This window comes from Myotis myotis, unplaced genomic scaffold (assembly GCF_014108235.1).
Source record: "Myotis myotis isolate mMyoMyo1 unplaced genomic scaffold, mMyoMyo1.p scaffold_m19_p_43, whole genome shotgun sequence".
NCBI lineage: Eukaryota > Metazoa > Chordata > Mammalia > Chiroptera > Vespertilionidae > Myotis > Myotis myotis.
The window spans coordinates 83,161-100,377 of record NW_023416350.1 but is presented as its reverse complement, the minus strand read 5'-3'; the positions used below and the strand labels follow the sequence as shown (position 1 = coordinate 100,377).

At 56.5% G+C, this 17,217-nt stretch overlaps 1 protein-coding gene across 5 annotated transcripts in view; it reads right to left on the bottom strand.

Annotated features, from left to right (window-relative positions):
- KCNIP3 (potassium voltage-gated channel interacting protein 3) overlaps positions 1-16,569 on the bottom strand; it is a 70,870-nt gene extending 54,301 nt beyond the window's left edge. For 4 of the 5 annotated variants that reach the window (XM_036306786.1, XM_036306788.1, XM_036306785.1 and 1 more), the window contains exons 1-2: positions 16,457-16,569; positions 224-389 (exon numbers count right to left, since the gene is read on the bottom strand). In XM_036306786.1, the coding sequence (XP_036162679.1) occupies positions 224-389; positions 16,457-16,471 (181 nt within the window). In that variant the 5' untranslated portion in view covers positions 16,472-16,569. The remainder of the gene's footprint in view (positions 1-223; positions 390-16,456) is intronic. The other variant, XM_036306791.1, reaches the window with a different exon arrangement.
- Positions 16,570-17,217: the final 648 nt, after the last annotated feature.

Below are 17,217 nucleotides of genomic sequence, written 5' to 3'. Positions count from 1 at the left end.
CCCAGTAGCACCTCAGCATGGTCCCAGCCCTCTGTCTCCACCTTCGGAGGCCCTGCCTTGAGCTCCGTGGCCTGCATGGATGAATGAGGACGGGCACAAATGAATGAAAACATCTCCGATGGAGACAGAGATGGTGTGGCCTGGGTTGGGGCCCCAGGTTGATCTCTGAGCCCCCAGACAGGACAGAGCTCCGATCAGATCCCCAGCCCCGCCCCAGCACTACCTGAGCCCTGTGGGGCAGCGCTGGACAGGATCCACTTGACCAGGCAGCACCGCATCACAGCCTGGCGGGTGAGCCTTGGCCTCTGCCACTTGACACCCTGCTTCTTGCTTAGTGGTGTGTCCCCAGGGTCCCCCAGGAGGCTGCCATCGGACATCTTCATCATCTCCTGCAGCGGGAACAGGCAGAGGGGTCCTGAGCCCTTGCTCACGAAGGGCACCACCAGATTGCTCCAGACTCCCCCACTCTCCTGGGCAAGGCCGTCCCGTCCTTAACTCCACCCAGGGACCCGTCTTCCAGGGTTGCATGCCAGGAGCCCCCAGTCCCGGCCAGAGTGTTGCAGGGGCCCTTCCCTCTTGCACGGGCCATCTCCTGCCCAGTGCCTCACCAGCCTACCTCTCTGTGCAGGAGCCCTTGGTCTGCATGGCGAGGCCATGTTGCAGGCACAGACAGTGTCCACTAGGAGAGCAGCCCAGTGCCCAGGACAGAGGAGTGGGTAGAGAATGACCAGCGAGGCCATGAGCCTCCCACACACACTCTCCTCCAGCCACACCAGCCTGGCTGTGGACACATCACTCTTTCCCACCCGCTGTGCTCCTCACGGCTGTGGAAAGCCTTCCTCTCAGGGCCCAGGGAGCCCTACTCATGCTTTAAGACCCAGCCACCAGGGTTCCCCGGCTTCTGGGCCGAGGTGCCAGGAGCCGGTCCATCCTTGCTGTTTCAAGGGACCTGGCATATATGGCATACTGTTCTTAATATGTTTGCTCACCTTCTTGGCACTATGTGTTTTAACCAAGGTCTCCTCTCTGAGAAAGGTTGTTTCCCCAGGTAGGGATTTTCTCCTGAAGTTAGGGAGGGAATAAAACCCCTTAACTAAGAGCCAGGCGGGTAATTAATCACTTTAACTACGAACAATCATGCTTAAGCTACGTAATCTTTACCCCCTGGAATGGAGATAAGAAACTCCCTAACCTTTGGAATAGAGATTGATAGGATTGGAATCAACTGGTATAAATACAGATGTAACAAGACAACAGGAGACAGAACCTACACAGAACCTAGAGACAGAACATGGCAAAAGATCCTGGACAGAAACTGGCCATAGAACCTAGAGACAGAACCTGGCTACAGAACCTGGATAGAACATGGCAAGAGAACCTGACTAGAACCTGGTGACTGAACCTGGCTGGAGAACCTAGCGAGGGAACATGGCTACAGAACCTGGCTGGAGAACCTGGCTGGAGAACCTAGCAAGAGAACATGGACACAGAACCTGGCTGGAGATCCTAACCAAAACTTTGCTGGAGATCCTGAACAGAACTTGGCTGGAGATCCTAGACAGAACTTGGCTGGAGATTGTGGCTAGAGATCCTGGCTAGGCTGCTGATCAACTGAACGCTGTCTCTGTGTCATTCCTTCTTCACCGACTCCGTCCACACCTTTGGGGACCCCTGGACCTGCTGGGGTTCTGTCCAGGTTCTTTTGTCAGGTTCAGTCACCAGGTTCTAGTCAGGTTCTCTTGCCATGTTCTATCCAGGTTCTGTAGCCAGGTTCTGTCTCTAGGTTCTTCAGCCAGGTTCTGTCTCTAGGTTCTTCAGCCAGGTTCTGTCTCTAGGTTCTGTGGCCAGTTTCTGTCCAGGATCTTTTGCCATGTTCTGTCTCTAGGTTCTGTGTAGGTTCTGTCTCCTGTTGTCTTGTTACATCTGTATTTATACCAGTTGATTCCAATCCTATCAATCTCTATTCCAAAGGTTAGGGAGTTTCTTATCTCCATTCCAGGGAGTAAAGATTATGTAGCTTAAGCATGATTGTTCGTAGTTAAAGTGATTAATTACCCGCCTGGCTCTTAGTTAAGGGGTTTTATTCCCTCCCTAACTTCAGGGGAAAATCCCTACCTGGGGAAACAACCTTTCTCAGAGAGGTGACCTTGGTTAAAACACATAGTGCCAAGAAGGTGAGCAAACATTAAGAACAGTATGCCATATATGCCAGGTCCCTTGAAACAGCAAGGATGGACCGGCTCCTGGCACCGAGGGACTGGGCCTGCCCTTGTGTGCAGTGGAACTCCGGGTCAAGGGCAGGGCCTGTGGGCTCCCCACTCTGCACCCTGGTCTGGCACACGATGGGGTCCCTGGAAGGAGGGAGATGAGGTCTAGACTTGTTCATCAAACTCCCACCCTGACATGGGTCTGGTTGTCAGAATTGGACAGTTCCTTAGAGATCACAACCTCTCCCTTGACTGAAGCCCAGAGAGGGCAGTGGATCTGCACCGGGTCACACAGCAAAGCCCGGCCTCCTCACTTCACTACCGCGCCTCCCATCTTTTTCTGCCTGAGGGAAGGCGGGGCTGCAGGAGAGACCCCGGCCTCCTCGGGGAGGCACACAGATGGAACCCACTGCCCTGGGTTGTGCGATGATCTGAATACACAGCTCAAACAACAAACTGGAGGGATCTGGGCGGAGAGGCCATAGGAGTTATTCGGAGATGCTGGACATGAGCTCCATGGTGTGGACGGGAGAGGACAACCTGGGGAGAGGCCCCAGCACAGCCAGATTTGTTTTTCTACAACAATATTTTGAGCCGCACCCCATCCTGGCCCTTGGAACACCCACCGTCCTCAGTGCCCACTCTGGCAGCAGGGCGACCACTTGAGGGCAAGGCTTGGGAGGGTCGTGTGCAGCCAGCAGCCATGGTGGCCCTTCTGGGCATCTGCCCAGTCTCCTGCTAGGGACGGCTATGCCATGGGTGTGGCCTGGCCAGCTGGGTCACGGCCACAAGCAGCCCCCAGGCTCATTCTATTTGTGACAGGCCTAAGTGCTGGCTGTGGGAGGCAGCAGCACCCCGTGTGGGTGGGTGGGTGGGTGGGTGGCCAGGATGGTGGCCACTGGGCTTTCTGGTGACATCCTCTGAGGGTCAGCGTGCTGTTGGCATAGCTCTGAAAACTCTTTGGTTGTTCAAAGCAAATAACAGATAGCTGTGCAATTAGGTGGCTTCTGCAGAGGCCGAGCCCCAAACATAGCCCTGCCTCAGGTCCTCAGGTGCAAGGAGCAGAACCTGACCCAGGCTGATTTTAACCAGAAAGGAATGAGCAGGGTGCAGCAGGGCCAGTCCCAGCCTCCCCAGGGAGGACAGACAGCCAGACCAACAGACTGCAGCAAAGAGCAGGTGGCTGGACAGCCAGACCTCAGCCATGGTCACCCCACAGAAGGGGCTCATGAACACCTTTGCACCTGGGTAACACTGGGCTAGGGACCCGCCTTCTCCCCCCCACCCCCCGCCCCCAGCCTCATGCCCTGCTGTCCCTGGAACCTGGAGGCTGCAGCTGGGGTGTCTCAGTTGAATCACTAGCTTCAGGTTCAAGGCCAAGCGGAGAGGAGTCCATTGTCCCAGCCCAGTCCCTGGCTGCAAGGTGAACAGGGAAAGCAAGTGCCTGGCCTGTTAGACTCTCATCCTGCCCCGGTGGGGGCTCTCCTACACGTGGGGAATAAGAAACCGCCACAGCATCTTCTAAATGGTGGGATCTGTGGGTGCCGAATGGTGAGGGGAAGCTGGTCTGTTCATCTTGAAAGGCCCCATTAGGTGGGAGGTCCCCCATGAGGTTCAAACACATTTTGGGGGGAATTGGGCTTCCTGGTCAGTATCTGGTGAAGTGGCCACCTAGACAGGTCCACTTCCAAACCCCTAATCCTGACTTTTGGGGCATTCCCCAGCCTGGGGCCAGCCTCCAGCTGCCCCTCTCATAGTCATCAGCACCCCCAAGCCACGTCCCACCACACACCCTCCTTGGTAACACCCCCATATTCCTCTCCTCCTCCAAGGCTCAGCCTGGCAAGGAGGCAGGGGAAGTGGTGCCCAGAGCTGCAGCAACCTCGCCATCCTGATGGCACAGAAGGAGGGAGCAAGCAGGGGGAGACAGGGCCCCAGGATTCTAGGGACGCTGAGGGAGGCCCCTCCACACACTACACACGAGCACATACTCACATGTACAAACATGCACACACATCCATACATGCACACACACCCATCCAGGGGGGCATCTTCTCCATTGTTTATTTTTATTTTTTAAAACCTCACCTGAGGGTATTTCTCCATTGATTTTTAGAGGGAGTGAAAGAGAGAGGGAGAGGGAGAGGCAGAGAGAAATATTGATGTGAGAGAAACACATCGATTGGTTGCCTCCTGCACTCGGGCTGGGAAGGAGCCTGCAACCCAGGTGCGTGCCCTTGACCGGAATCCAACCCGGGACCCTGCGGTCCACGGCTGACACTCTATCCACTGAGCCAAACTGGCTGGGGCCGTGTTCTCCATTATTAATGATCTTATTCAGGAGAGAAATGGCCTGATGAATAAAGTCTTTATTTTGGTCCCAGGGATGAGGTGAGAGGAGACAGGCAGCTGCTGCTTCGTTACCGCATGAATTTTTGCTGAGGGCTCTGGGTTAGTGGAGGGTGTCAGAGGCAGAAACTGAGGTGGCCTCAGAGCCTGGGCAGGACCCCCATCTCAGGATAGGGCTGGCACCCCTGGCCCCAGGGACTCCTTCTGCAGCCCAGGCTTGAGCTCTTTCCTCTTGGAAAGCCTGGAGGCCGCACGGCTGGCCAAGAGCTCCCCTCCTGCATTCTCGTCTGGGTCTCAGTGTCATCTCATCGTCATGACAACCCAGAGGTCGGCGTTGCCACCCCATTTTAAAGATAAGGAAAGAAGTCCCAGCGAAGACTTTCACTTCAGGACCACAGCGCTCATGGCTCCTGGTTCCACAGTCAGGCGGTCTTGGCCATGAGCCGCTTGGCTCTCCTGGGGCCAGGCCCTCTGAGAGGCCTGGAGAGTTGAGAAGGGCTTCCCCAGCCCCCGAGTCATGGCCCAGCCCCTGCTCACAAATGCTCCGCTGTGCTCCCGGGCTAGGAGCCCCGGTGTGTTCTCCCTGAGCAGCGTCCAGGGAGGAGGATGGCAGGAGCCGTGGGCCAGGTCCTCCACATGACTGAGGGCCTGGGCCCCTGTGAGCCACTCTCTATGAAGGGGGTCCTCACAGTAGGAATGAGGGGCCCACAGTGGCTGAGCTGGGGCAGTGCCACACAACCGCCAGGAGAGGTTGAGTCCTGTGGACTAGGACTCAGGAGAGGGCAGGGGAGTGACAGCTTCTCATCCTCATGAATATTTGACACTTGTCTGTCTGGGAGAGGGTCTGGCTGGGCTGTCAGGGACTGTTATAGCCACTCCAGCTCCCGCCCCTTGGATGGGAGGCTCTGGGGCACCGAAGGGAGGGGGGCGCAAGAGATGACACATCACCCTCCACTCCACTGGGCCTCTGTGAGGGAGGTAACAGTCTAGGACCGTGGGGTCAGTGAGGAGACACCCACAGGAATGAAATCCCCCCTCACCCTGCTTAGCACACCCAGGGGCATTTCAGATAAAACCCCAATGACCTGGTCCAACCTGCAGAGCCCCACTCCAGTCAAGCCCTGCCTCACCCTGGTCAGCCTCATCTCATCTGCCTGCCACGACCTCACCCTGCTCTTCACATGCCCAGCACAGCCTGCTGTCCTTCACCTGCACATTCCCTCCTCCACCTGCACACTCTCCTCCACCTGCACATTCCCTCCTCCACCTGCACATGCCCCTTCACCTGCACATTCCCTCCTCCACCTGCACATGCCCCTTCACCTGCACATTCCCTCCTCCACCTGCACACTCTCCTCCACCTGCACACTCCCTCCTCCACCTGCACATTCCCTCCTCCACCTGCACACTCTCCTCCACCTGCACATTCCCTCCTCCACCTGCACATGCCCCTTCACCTGCACATTCCCTCCTCCACCTGCACATGCCCCTTCACCTGCACATTCCCTCCTCCACCTGCACATTCCCTCCTCCACCTGCACACTCCCTCCTCCACCTGCACATTCCCTCCTCCACCTGCACACTCCCTCCTTCACCTGCACATTCCCCTCCTCCACCTGCATACTCCCTCCTCCACCTACACACTCCCCTCCACCTGCACATTCCCCTCCTCCACCTGCACATTCCCCTCCTCCACCTGCACACTCCCTCCTCCACCTGCATACTCCCTCCTCCACCTGCACACTCCCCTCCACCTGCACATTCCCCTCCTCCACCTGCACACTCCCTCCTCCACCTGCATACTCCCTCCTCCACCTGCATACTCCCTCCTCCACCTGCACACTCCCTCCTCCACCTGCACACTCCCTCCTCCACCTGCATACTCCCTCCTCCACCTGCACACTCCCCTCCACCTGCACATTCCCTCCTCCACCTGCACACTCCCCTCCACCTGCACATTCCCTCCTCCACCTGCACACTCTCCTCCACCTGCACATTCCCCTCCTCCACCTGCACACCCCCCTCCTCCATCTGCACACTCCCCCCTCCACCTGCACACCCCCCTCCTCCATCTGCACATTCCCTCCTCCACTTGCACATTCCCTCCTCCACCTGCACACTCCCTCCTCCACCTGCACACTCCCTCCTCCACCTGCACACTCCCTCCTCCATCTGCACACTCCCCCCTCCACCTGCACACCCCCCTCCTCCATCTGCACACTCCCTCCTCCACTTGCACACTTTATCCCTTGGACTGTCCAGGCTGACCTCTTCTCTCTGTCAGGCCCCCTTCAGGTCAGGTACTAGGAGTTCCCCTCACCTCCAGGTTGCCCTCCTTCATGCAGGCTCAATCTCAGCATTTACAGTGCCTTACAGCATGCATGGCGTTTGAATTTATCTTATCTATTAGTTTTCTGATGCGTTTTCTGTCTGTTTCCCGCTTCCCCTGCCCATGTCAGCTCTGAGGGCTGGCCCTGGCCTTTTGTGTGAATTTCTTTTCCCCATCAAGCACCCAGCACTCAGGAGGTCCTCACTTTCAAAACCCAACATTAAAAGAACAAAGTATCCGTGAGAAGATGGCAAAGCCCCGCACAGACCTTTCCCAGAGGAGGACACACAGGTGGCCAAGAAGCACATGAAAAGATGTTCAGCATCATCAGCCTCCCGGGAAATGCAAATGAAAGCTGTCATGAGATGTCACTCATACCTATCGGAATGGCTGAGAAGTAGTGACAGCACCAAATGCCTGCAAAGATGCAGGCAAGCCACCTCACTGCGGCTTGCTGATCCTGATGTGATGCGTTAGCCATTCTGGAAAACAGTTGGTGGCTTCTTAAAAAGCAAATATGCAACTGCCACCCAACCCAGCCATTGTGCCCTTGAACATTTATCCCAATGAACAAAGCCTGCACACAAATGTGCACAGCAGCTTCACCTGGAATAGTCCCAAACTAGACAGGCCCAAGATGCCCTTTTTAAGGTGACACCATGGAGTACTAGGCAGTGATCAAAAGGATTGGACTATTACCCTGGCTAGTGCTCTCGGTGGTTAGAGCATTGGCCTGCATGGTGGTTAGAGCGTTGGCCTGCACACTGAAGGGTCATGGGTTAGATTCCCAGTCAAGGGCGCATGTACCTGGGTTACAGTTCGCTCTCTGCCCCCAGTCAGAGCATGTGCAGGAGGCAACCAATTGATGTGTCTCTCAGATAGATGTCCCTCTCTCTCTCTCTCTCTCCTTCCTTCCTTTCCACTGTCTCTGAAAACCAATGGGAAAAATATCCTCAGGTGAGGATTAACAACAACAAAAGGAATGGACTACTGTTGCAAACAATAAACTGGATGACTCTCTAGGAAATGATCCTAAATGAAAAAGCCAACCTCAAAAGATCGCATACTGCACAGTTCTATTTCTATAGAATGACAAAACTTTAGCACTGCAACAGATTAGTGGGCCGGGGTTAATAATGGGGCAGAGGCAGTGGAGGGAGGTGCGCTGTACAAGGGCAGTTCATGAGATGCTTGTGATGGGCCTGCGCTGTGTTGTGACTGCGGTGGTGGAAACACAAAGCTACCTAAGTGCATAGAATCGCAAACACTAAGTGCACGCGCATGTACACACACACACACACACACACTCACAACGAGCACGTGTAAAACTAGGAAGGCCAGATGAGACTGGTGGACTGCACCACTGTCATGTCCCACTGTGACCTTTGCACTACAGTTTTGCAAGATGCTACCATCAGGGGAGCTGGGGAATACGCAGAATCTCTCTGTATTATTCTTTCAGCTGCATGAAGATCTACAATTATCTCAAGTTCCAAGTCAAAAATGCTCTCTTACACTCACACACAAAAGAGTATTAAAAAAATACAACCACACACAAAGCCCTCAATAAATATTAACTATTGATTGGATTCAAGTCCCATGATACTCTCCATAATTTACCTTCCCTCCCCCCATCACTTGATGTCAGTGTCCTTGCAACAGGAGACAGAGCTTCCATCTTTCATGGGCCTCAGGGAATGGCCCGGGTTGAATGACAGAGACCAATGAAGCCAGAAATCTGGGCCCTTGGGTCATGCTGAGTCCCCCATTGCACATCCGGTCCAGGTCCCAGAAATGGCCCTAGGCTGGCACTGGGGACCTGCTACCTCCTCTGAGGTCTACAAGGTTCCTTCTGGGCAGAGGCTGCAGGTAGGCAGGGCCAGGCCCTAACACTCACCCCAGAGCCCCGAGACTTCCAGCTCCTGCCTGAACAAGAGGGCCAGGGGCAGGTTTCAGAGTCCCTCCAAGTCCCCTGCCCATGAGGAGCAGGGGAGGGACAGACAGGATGCCACATGGCGAGGCACCTACTATGTGCCTTATTTCATGTGCACACCAATCTCCTGAGGTCACTTAGACCCTCCTCCAGATCAGCCAACTGCAGCCCACACCCTGCCCTGGTTTCTTTCTCACGCCTGCTTACCAAGCTCCCCCAGGCCCTGTGCTGTGCTCTTCCCCACTCGAGGTCAAGGAGGACTCAGCCCAACTTGCTCAACTTCAGGTGTGTCCCAGGGGGCCTGACTGGAGGTCACTGGCTCCAGGGAGAAATGGCCCCAGGCTGGCTCTGCCATTGGGCACCGAGGAGCTACCTCTGCCTGGCACAAGAGATGACTTAGCACCCCTCTAGCTCCCGATGGTCCCCCTCTTTTACAAAAGCAATGGAAAAAATATCCTCCGTAGGCAACATACGGACGGGTTATTGTTTTCATTTTGGTGATGTTGCTATGGTTACTTTTGAGGAAAGAGTGAAGAAATAAAATGGACTTACTGTAGTCAAGCTGCTAAATTACTAAAATCAAGTAGACTGGGATGTGAGGAAATGATTCTATTCTTGCTTTAAGTAAACTGGGAACTTGAAATTTTTAACTCTCCACTTAGGCCTGGAGATTACACATATATAAATATGATATAAATACTACAGATAACCCTCTGATCACCCCCTGAAGGACTTAGAAAAGAATGGTCACATATCCAACAGCCTGACATGACCATCCAGACTATCAGCTATCTTAACGATTATCTCCTACCTAGACCAACCCAGAAGCTAGGAAGGCAGGACTGATTCTTCTCAAGAATGTCGTTTTTTCTATAAAGACTCTTAGCTTTTCTTTCTTCTTCAGGACCCTTAGGCATTGCCTAGTTGTGTTTGGGGTTTATAAACCGGAAGACCCTTGAATGGATCCTCATCATGTATTTCCAGCCGAGGCCTACTGATTCATTTACACTCGATCGACACCTACTTCAGCAACTGCTACCAGCCCTCCATTTACAATAATGACTTAAAGACTCCCTTTTAGAATTGCTTGTCAAAGCTTAAAATGTGAGTTCATTTAAAGAAAAAAAACAATAGCACAGATAAAACAAAATTGGTGAAAGCAGAGGATAAACAGGTAGGAACTTAGAGGCCGAGAGGCCCACTGAAGGTGGCCAGGCTCTGTCCCCCACGGTGGTCACTGGCCACCTGTGGCTGCCAAGCACTTGGAATGTGACTGGTCCAACTCCAGATGTGCCCTCAGTGTAAACACACACTGGATTTCAAGCCTTTACTTACTAGCATGCAAAATGGCTCGTGAGTAGTTTTTATGTCGATTGCACATTGAAATGATGATATTTACAAAGGGTTAAATAAGATACATTATTAAAAATGATCTCACTCTTTAAAAAATGTCCTCTATGGACCCACCCGGACATTTGAAGTGGCTCCTGTGGCTCGCTGTTCTATTGGGCAGCACTGCCCCCGGCTTCCCTCTCCCTCCCCCTCCCAGCCAGGGCCAGGCAGAGTCGTTTCAGAAAGGCGGCCTGGTGGAGTGTTAGGAGGGTTGGGGGACAGTGAAGCAGGAGGCCAATTTGGGGGGCTGCTCCCGCCCAGGGAGAAAGGGGGGCTGAGCCAGACCCCGGCAGTGGGATGGGTGGCAGAGATACTGTGTGCCGGTGTTTAGGACCTGCTGCAGATGTGGGTAGTGATGGGGGGTCGAGGTGACTCCTCAGCAGCTGAAACGTCACCACGGAGATGTAGGAAGCAAACCCTCATGCCTTCCAGCTCCCCCGGAATCCAGTACAGCCTCTGCCCCAGGAGCACCATCCTCTGAGAGTCTTCACCACACTTGCCAGGCCAGATCACCTTCAACAAAGCACGAACCTGGGCCCAACATCCCACCTCATGGCTCCCCACTTCCCACAGGTCCCCTGAAAGGTCAGGTGCCCACAGTTCACAGCCCCCTGCCCCATGGACACAGCCTTATCCTGTGGGGCCCATCTGGTCAGGCGTTGGGGGCGAACCGAGGCAAGACCTTTGAACAGCCAGTTCAGTCTATGGTTCTCACCAGCTGTTCTGAGAACCCCTGAGCATGGCCCAGAGCAGGCTTGGCAGAGGCCACCTGCAGACAAAGGCTGCTGCGGGGATGGGGTGCACAGCTGGAGGCCATGGAGGGCCCCGGTCCACCTGAGTTACGATACCTAGGCTCCGTTCCCAGATCTGATGTCATGTGAGTAAGCACCTATGTGAAAGGCACGGCCGACGTCTCCCAAGACACGTATGGATGCAAAGCAGCATGAACAGCTTCGGACCAGCAGATGCTGGTTCAGAAGACGCACTTAGGAGGGGGTGAGGGTGGTTTCAGGCTGCTTACTGTTACTTCAGGCACCAAGAGCAGTGGGGAGAGGTCTTGGTCAGCCAGACAGGGACTTGAACTCTAGGCCCTCGCCTCCTGGCTGGGTGACCTTAGACAAAGTACCTGAACCAGCTGAGCCTCAGTTTCCTCATCTGTAAATGGGGATGATAATGTGCCCGCACAGGACTGTGGGAAAGGTTAACTGAGCTGACATGCACAAAGCCTCCAAAAGGAGTGATTAGCACTATTCTTCACCCTTCTGATGCCAAGAGAGGGCCTGGCCACCCGGTTCCAGGGGCATGGCCAAGCCCATGGCCCCGTGGTGTTTGGCAGGGAGACCCAGCCTTTCTGCTCAGTTAGCATCACATCAGAAGCGCCTGGAGTGCCCACACCTGCCTGCTTGAGGGCTGCAGTGCTTGTCTGCACTGCTCGGTTTGTTAAAGCCCCTCAGTCCATTTGAAAGCACTGCTCAGGTTTAGAGCCTCTCCCTCCAGACAGGAAATGCTGGGCCTGGTCTGTGAGAGGGACAGGCTCCAGGCTCCAGCCCAGTCTCTCTCCTCCCAGCAGAGTTGCCCTAGGGCGGTGGTCAGCAAACTGTGGCTCTCGAGCCACATGTGGCTCTTTGGCCCCTTGAGTGTGGCTCTTCCACAAAATACCACGTGCGGGCGCGCATGTACAGTGCGATTAAAACTTCGTGGCCCATGCGCAGAAGTCGGTATTTTGTGGAAGAGCCACACTCAAGGGGCCAAAGAGCCCCACGTGGCTCGCAAGCCGCAGTTTTCCGACCACTGCCCTAGGGCACACACAGGCCTGTTCAGGTAGGGGCTGCCTGGCCCTCACCCATGGGGTGCTGCAGCGCAGGCTGGCTCACTGAGCACCCACTCATCGCCTGCTCTATTTCCATCACTTGGGACAGATGGCAGGAAGTGGCGGTGGGCGTCATGTCATGCGGCCCTGAGTGTTTGGAACAGGAGGCTTCTGGGATCCTCGATTCTCCACCCACCCCTGGACAGAGACAGATGTGGGCCAGGCAGCTTGGCTGATGAGGGGGAGCTGGGTTTGTCATGAGTCCCTGCAGACACCTGCATGGGCACGTGCTTGAACACACACACACACACACACACACCTGGCGCTACCCCTCTCAGAGCCCTGGAGCAGGAGAGGGGAGAACTGGCCTCTGATGACTGCCACCTGGGCCAGGACACAAATCATCTGCTCCCTGCCACCGTGCTGCCCAGGAGGGGAGAGTCTCACTAACCCAGGGGTCCCCACCCCCCACCCCCAGCTGCTCACTGACCACATTCTATTGTCCGGCCTTTTCCGGGCTCCACCCAGTCACCAGAAAACAGGGGCATTGACACTTCCCGGCATCATGGAGCTCTCACTGTGCCCCTGGGACTGTGCTAAGAGGGTTGGTATAAGATCTCATTGTCTAAGGGTTGATAATATTTCCTCAGGAAAGTGAGGAGACCTCAGCACAGAGGAGCTGCATAACTCGCCCAAGGACATAAGGTCAGCTGGTGTAAGGCTGGGACTGAGTCAGGCTAGCAGCCCACAGGTGCAGCCACATTACCTCTCCAGGCCCCAGGTTTCCTGGAAAATGGTACATGCAGGGCACTGTGACAGGCCAGGGCACAGATGTTGTGCATGTGGGCGGGGATCTACGTCATGGCACCTTTGGAGGTGATCCAGACCTCGACACCCAGCCCCACTGGTCAGCACACGGCCCTGACTTAATGTGTGGGCTGAACAAAGGCTCTACGTGAACCTGAGTCCCAGATGCAGAAACTGAGGCCCAAGGGGGTGGGGGATGGGCCCTGCCCAAGCCCACAGACTCAACAGGGAAGAGTTGCGGCTAGCATTGGCTCTCTGGAGTCCCTGCCTAGATTGCCCATCTCGAGAGAATCGTAAAACGGCCAGGATGGACTGGGCATAGGTGGCACCAGCAGCAGGGGGGCCCACGTTTGCCTCTTGATGCCCTGGAAGTGCCCATGTGAGAAAGATGGGGAAGGGCGGTGTGGGGGGCAGCGCTGGGGTGAGGGGCAGCGCTGGGGAGGAGGCTGGAGAGAACCAGCAGCTGCTGTGCCCAGCTGAGCCAACATGGGCACAGGCCAGCCTAATAGAGAGGGGCTGGGCAGAGACCTGAAGCAGCAGATCCAAGGGGGGAGGCCAGGCCAGCTGGGAGGTGGGACAGGGCCCTCTTGGCTATCCTGCCTCAGCTCTACTCAGCCCCGACCCATCCCACACTGGTGCCTGCAGGGCCCCTGGGTTCTCTCCCTGTCCCGTGGCTGCTCTGTGGTTCTAGGACGTGGGCTGATCACCGCTGACAGATGCACCTGTTGGAGGGAACATCAGTCAGCCGGGGATGGGGAGCTGGTGGGGGAGGGGAGCAGTACAGCACAGTGACTCACTTCACACTGCACCCTCCTTCTGCTCAGGCTCCTTCCTGCCCTGTCTGGGACCAGCGAAGGGAGACCTGCCAAGCTCTCCCCCCTCTTCTTTCTTTGCCTTGGAAATCAAGGCGGCCCTTGTGGTTCACAGAGGTCACATCAGGCTCAGCAGCTGCTCCTGGGCCTCACCCGGGCTGCCTTGACATGGTGGGGGAGGGGGCCCGAGTGCCCCAAGCCAGACTGAGTCTGCAAAGCAGCTCCCACTCTTGCAGAAGCTTCTGCTAAGAAAAGGGATCCTGAATTCACAAACCCCGGGTTCTTTTCTTTGCAGCTCTGGCCCTGCATCCCAGAAAGGGGCTCTGGAGGCTCCAAGTTGTACGGCTGATCCAGGAGATGTGGCTGGGTGTGGGGCCTGCTTGCGTGCAGTCACTAAAGGGTTCAGAGGATTCAAAGCCACAAGCACACAGAGCCAGCCCCCAGCTGGGAGAGAGCCAGTCCTCAGCCACCTGGTTCCAGGTGTGCATCTGTCCCCTGCAGTCCTCTCCAGGACCCCCCCTCCCCCAGCCCTAGGGAAGTAAGACAGCAGATTTCAAATCCCAGTTGCAGCTATGTCACTTGCCATCTAGGGCAGGCCTCAGGTTCATCTGTGAAGTGGGTACAATGCCAAGAGCTACCTCGTGGGCCGCACATGGGTCCAGGGAGATGATGCAGGTACAGGGCCAGCCCTGACCTCCCAGCCTCCACCTGGAGAACAGTCAGAGCCTCTTCGGGCATCTGATTCATGCCTCAGCTCCAGCCGGGCAGATTGAGGGAGCAAGTCAGGGCCCACCTCCTGAAAGTGCCCTGTAGGAAGGCTGCAGCCTGGCAGGTAGAGGTTCCCAGGACGCACTCCCTGGAACCCCGGCAGCAGGCATGAACCCCGGGCCGCAGGCATGCCCACTCCAGCAGAGCCCACTACTCACAGAGTTCAAGTCTGGGTGCTATGATGGACAGGCTGCTCCTTCCTCTGAGCCTCGGTGTCTGCAGAGGGCAGTGACTGTGCTTGCCCTTTGGGGCTGCTGTGAGGGCCCATGCATGACAGGAGGGTGCATGCAGGAGGCCGAGGATTGGGCCCTGGCCGTGGCAGTGACAGGCAGCCTGCGCCCTGACTTGCAGTCCCTCCTGCCGCTAGTGAAGGTGAATTTCACAACCGGTTCTCCTGCTGACCTTGGTAAATGGCCCAGGGGCAGCTTCCTCAAGGACCACTGGCCATGCCTGGCCCTGCACCAGCAGGTGTGGGCCCTGCTCCAGTCACAGGAAGGCTACTGGCAGGTGCAAGGCCCCTCGAGATCCTTAGGGACAGGAGCCAGTTGTGGAGGAGGAGGAGGGCGATGGCAGTGTGGGGTCACAATGGCCAAGGGGAGGGCCAGGTGCAATTGTTGGAGGGGAACACATGAGCTACTCCCACCACCCATCCGGTAGGGGCCGGCCAAGCTCCCAGGATGAGCTCTGGGCGTTAGGGCAGAGGCAAGGCAAGAGGATGACTGTCTACATGCAACTGTGCAGCCCAGGACGCCGGGGGCAGGTGCTGCGTGTGGCCATGCGGTGCGTGCTCGCACTGACTTGCGGATGGGCAGGGACTGTGCTGGCAGCGGTGTGTGTGTGTGCACTGAGCCTGCAGTGTGTGCACCTAAGAATAGGTGCTGTTCCTCTACGTCTGCCTGCCCGCCGGGGCTGCTGGGAGAACAAGCACCCCTTCAGCCTGCCCTGTTGCCAAGCTTGAAGAGGTTTGTGTTGTCACCTCTGCTAATCCTCCTGGCAGCCCTGGGAGATGGACTAGGCGGGGCAGGGGTGGCCAGGCTCTGAGCAGTGTGGCCTGAAGTCAGCCACAGCCCACCGTTCACCCCTTGTTCTCATGGGTGAGAGATAGGAGTCCATCTTTGGAGGCATCCACTCTCCCCTCTCAGAAGACTGGGGTTGTATTAGTTTTCTGCCCTCTTCCTACCGCCTGCAGTGCTGGCTGGGGCTCCTGCAGCCCTGTGGGCCCGTAAGGTCCCCTCAGAATGGGAGCCAGGGAGCCCGATGGAGCCTGCGTCCCTGCTGACCATGGCCCTCCGTGCCCGCCCTCCTCTGCCCCCTCTGGACTTCTGCCTGAGAGAGAAAGGCAACCAGCCTTGTTCAGAACATTGTTATTTGGGACGTTCTGATGCACACAGACCTACTCTCGGTGCCACTTCCTGCTGCAGAGAGACGGTCCTGGCACATGAGGAGCTCGCACGGCCTCGGGACGTTTTCTGGGGGTCAGCTATGTTCCTTTCCCTCCTTCTTCACTTAATTATTATGCATCCCTCCCACTACCCTGTCACCATATCTTGACCCCCACCCCGGGCATTTCCCTTGCTTTCTCTCTCTCCAAACTCCCAACAGCCCCCAGAGTGAGAACTCTCAGCATGTGTCCTTGTTAGGGTCCCCATGGCCCATTAGGGAGTAGGCATTCATTCATTACTTGAATCATTAAATGGTGCATCGGTGGCCAGCCCTCGAGCATAGGACACTCCCTCCCAGCACGCAGGGTCCCGGCTCTAAGGGCTATGGAGCCAGGCTCAGGGACCTCACAGAGCAGGACCAGCCACATGGCTGACCCCAGGTTCTCCTCTGTCCAGCTTCTGTCCCACAAACACCTAAAAACTCTCTCCCACCCAAATGGGACCCCAGGAGTCTAGCCTCCCAGCCAGGACACCCCAACAACTTATTTCCCCAAAGTGATCCTATAGGGGACAGCAAGGGATGCACTCAGAAAGGGAGAAACAACAGGTCCCTGGGTGGTCCGAGGCAGCCCCCAGCCCACAAGCCCCCAGCCCCGCCACCGCCTACCTTGGCGCGCTGCATCCCGGGTGCTGAAGGAGACGGTGGCCGGCCTCCCCTCCTCACAGCCCAGGAGATCAGGACTGCCGGGCAGGGCTGGCAGCTGCCTCATGTTTGCTTGGACTGGCAGCTTCTCGCCCGCCCCCTGCCCACCCCTCCCTGCCTGTCTGCTTCTACAGGCTCCACCCCTTCTGCCTCTCTCTCTCTCTCTCTCTCTTTCTCTCTCTCTCTCTCTCTCTCCACCCCGCCCCCTGCCCCAGGCAGCACTGTCCCACTCTGAATAAATGGATAAACGGTCCTAATCCTGCCCTCTCAGCCTGTTGAAGTCCTGCCAGTCTGGCTCTCTGGGTCTCCCATCCGCCCCTACCACCAGGGGTCCTCTCTGTGCCACCCCCACTCTGACCCTTTCTCTAACACACTTTCTCTGCTCCCCCACTTTGGTGAGGGGAGGCTGGGATACAGTGGGGGGTGCAGAGCCCAGGCTGGGGGAGGGGCTTGAGTTCCTGCCCAAGTGAGGGGCAGCTCTCCTGTCGCTGCCATCCCCTCCTCACAACGCCTTGTGGAGGCACCAGAGAGGACCTCAGGCTATGCATTGCAGTCAAGAGCCTGGTGTCCCCTCAGCCACCCTCCTCCCTGTGGGGACATCATTGTGGAGCGCTGGGTCTGAAATGGCCTCACAGATGGAGGATCACCACCCGGAGAGGGTGACAGCTACCGGGACCACACATCCGGGGTCTTTCGCCTGCCACCACGTAATTACCCCTTTTTCA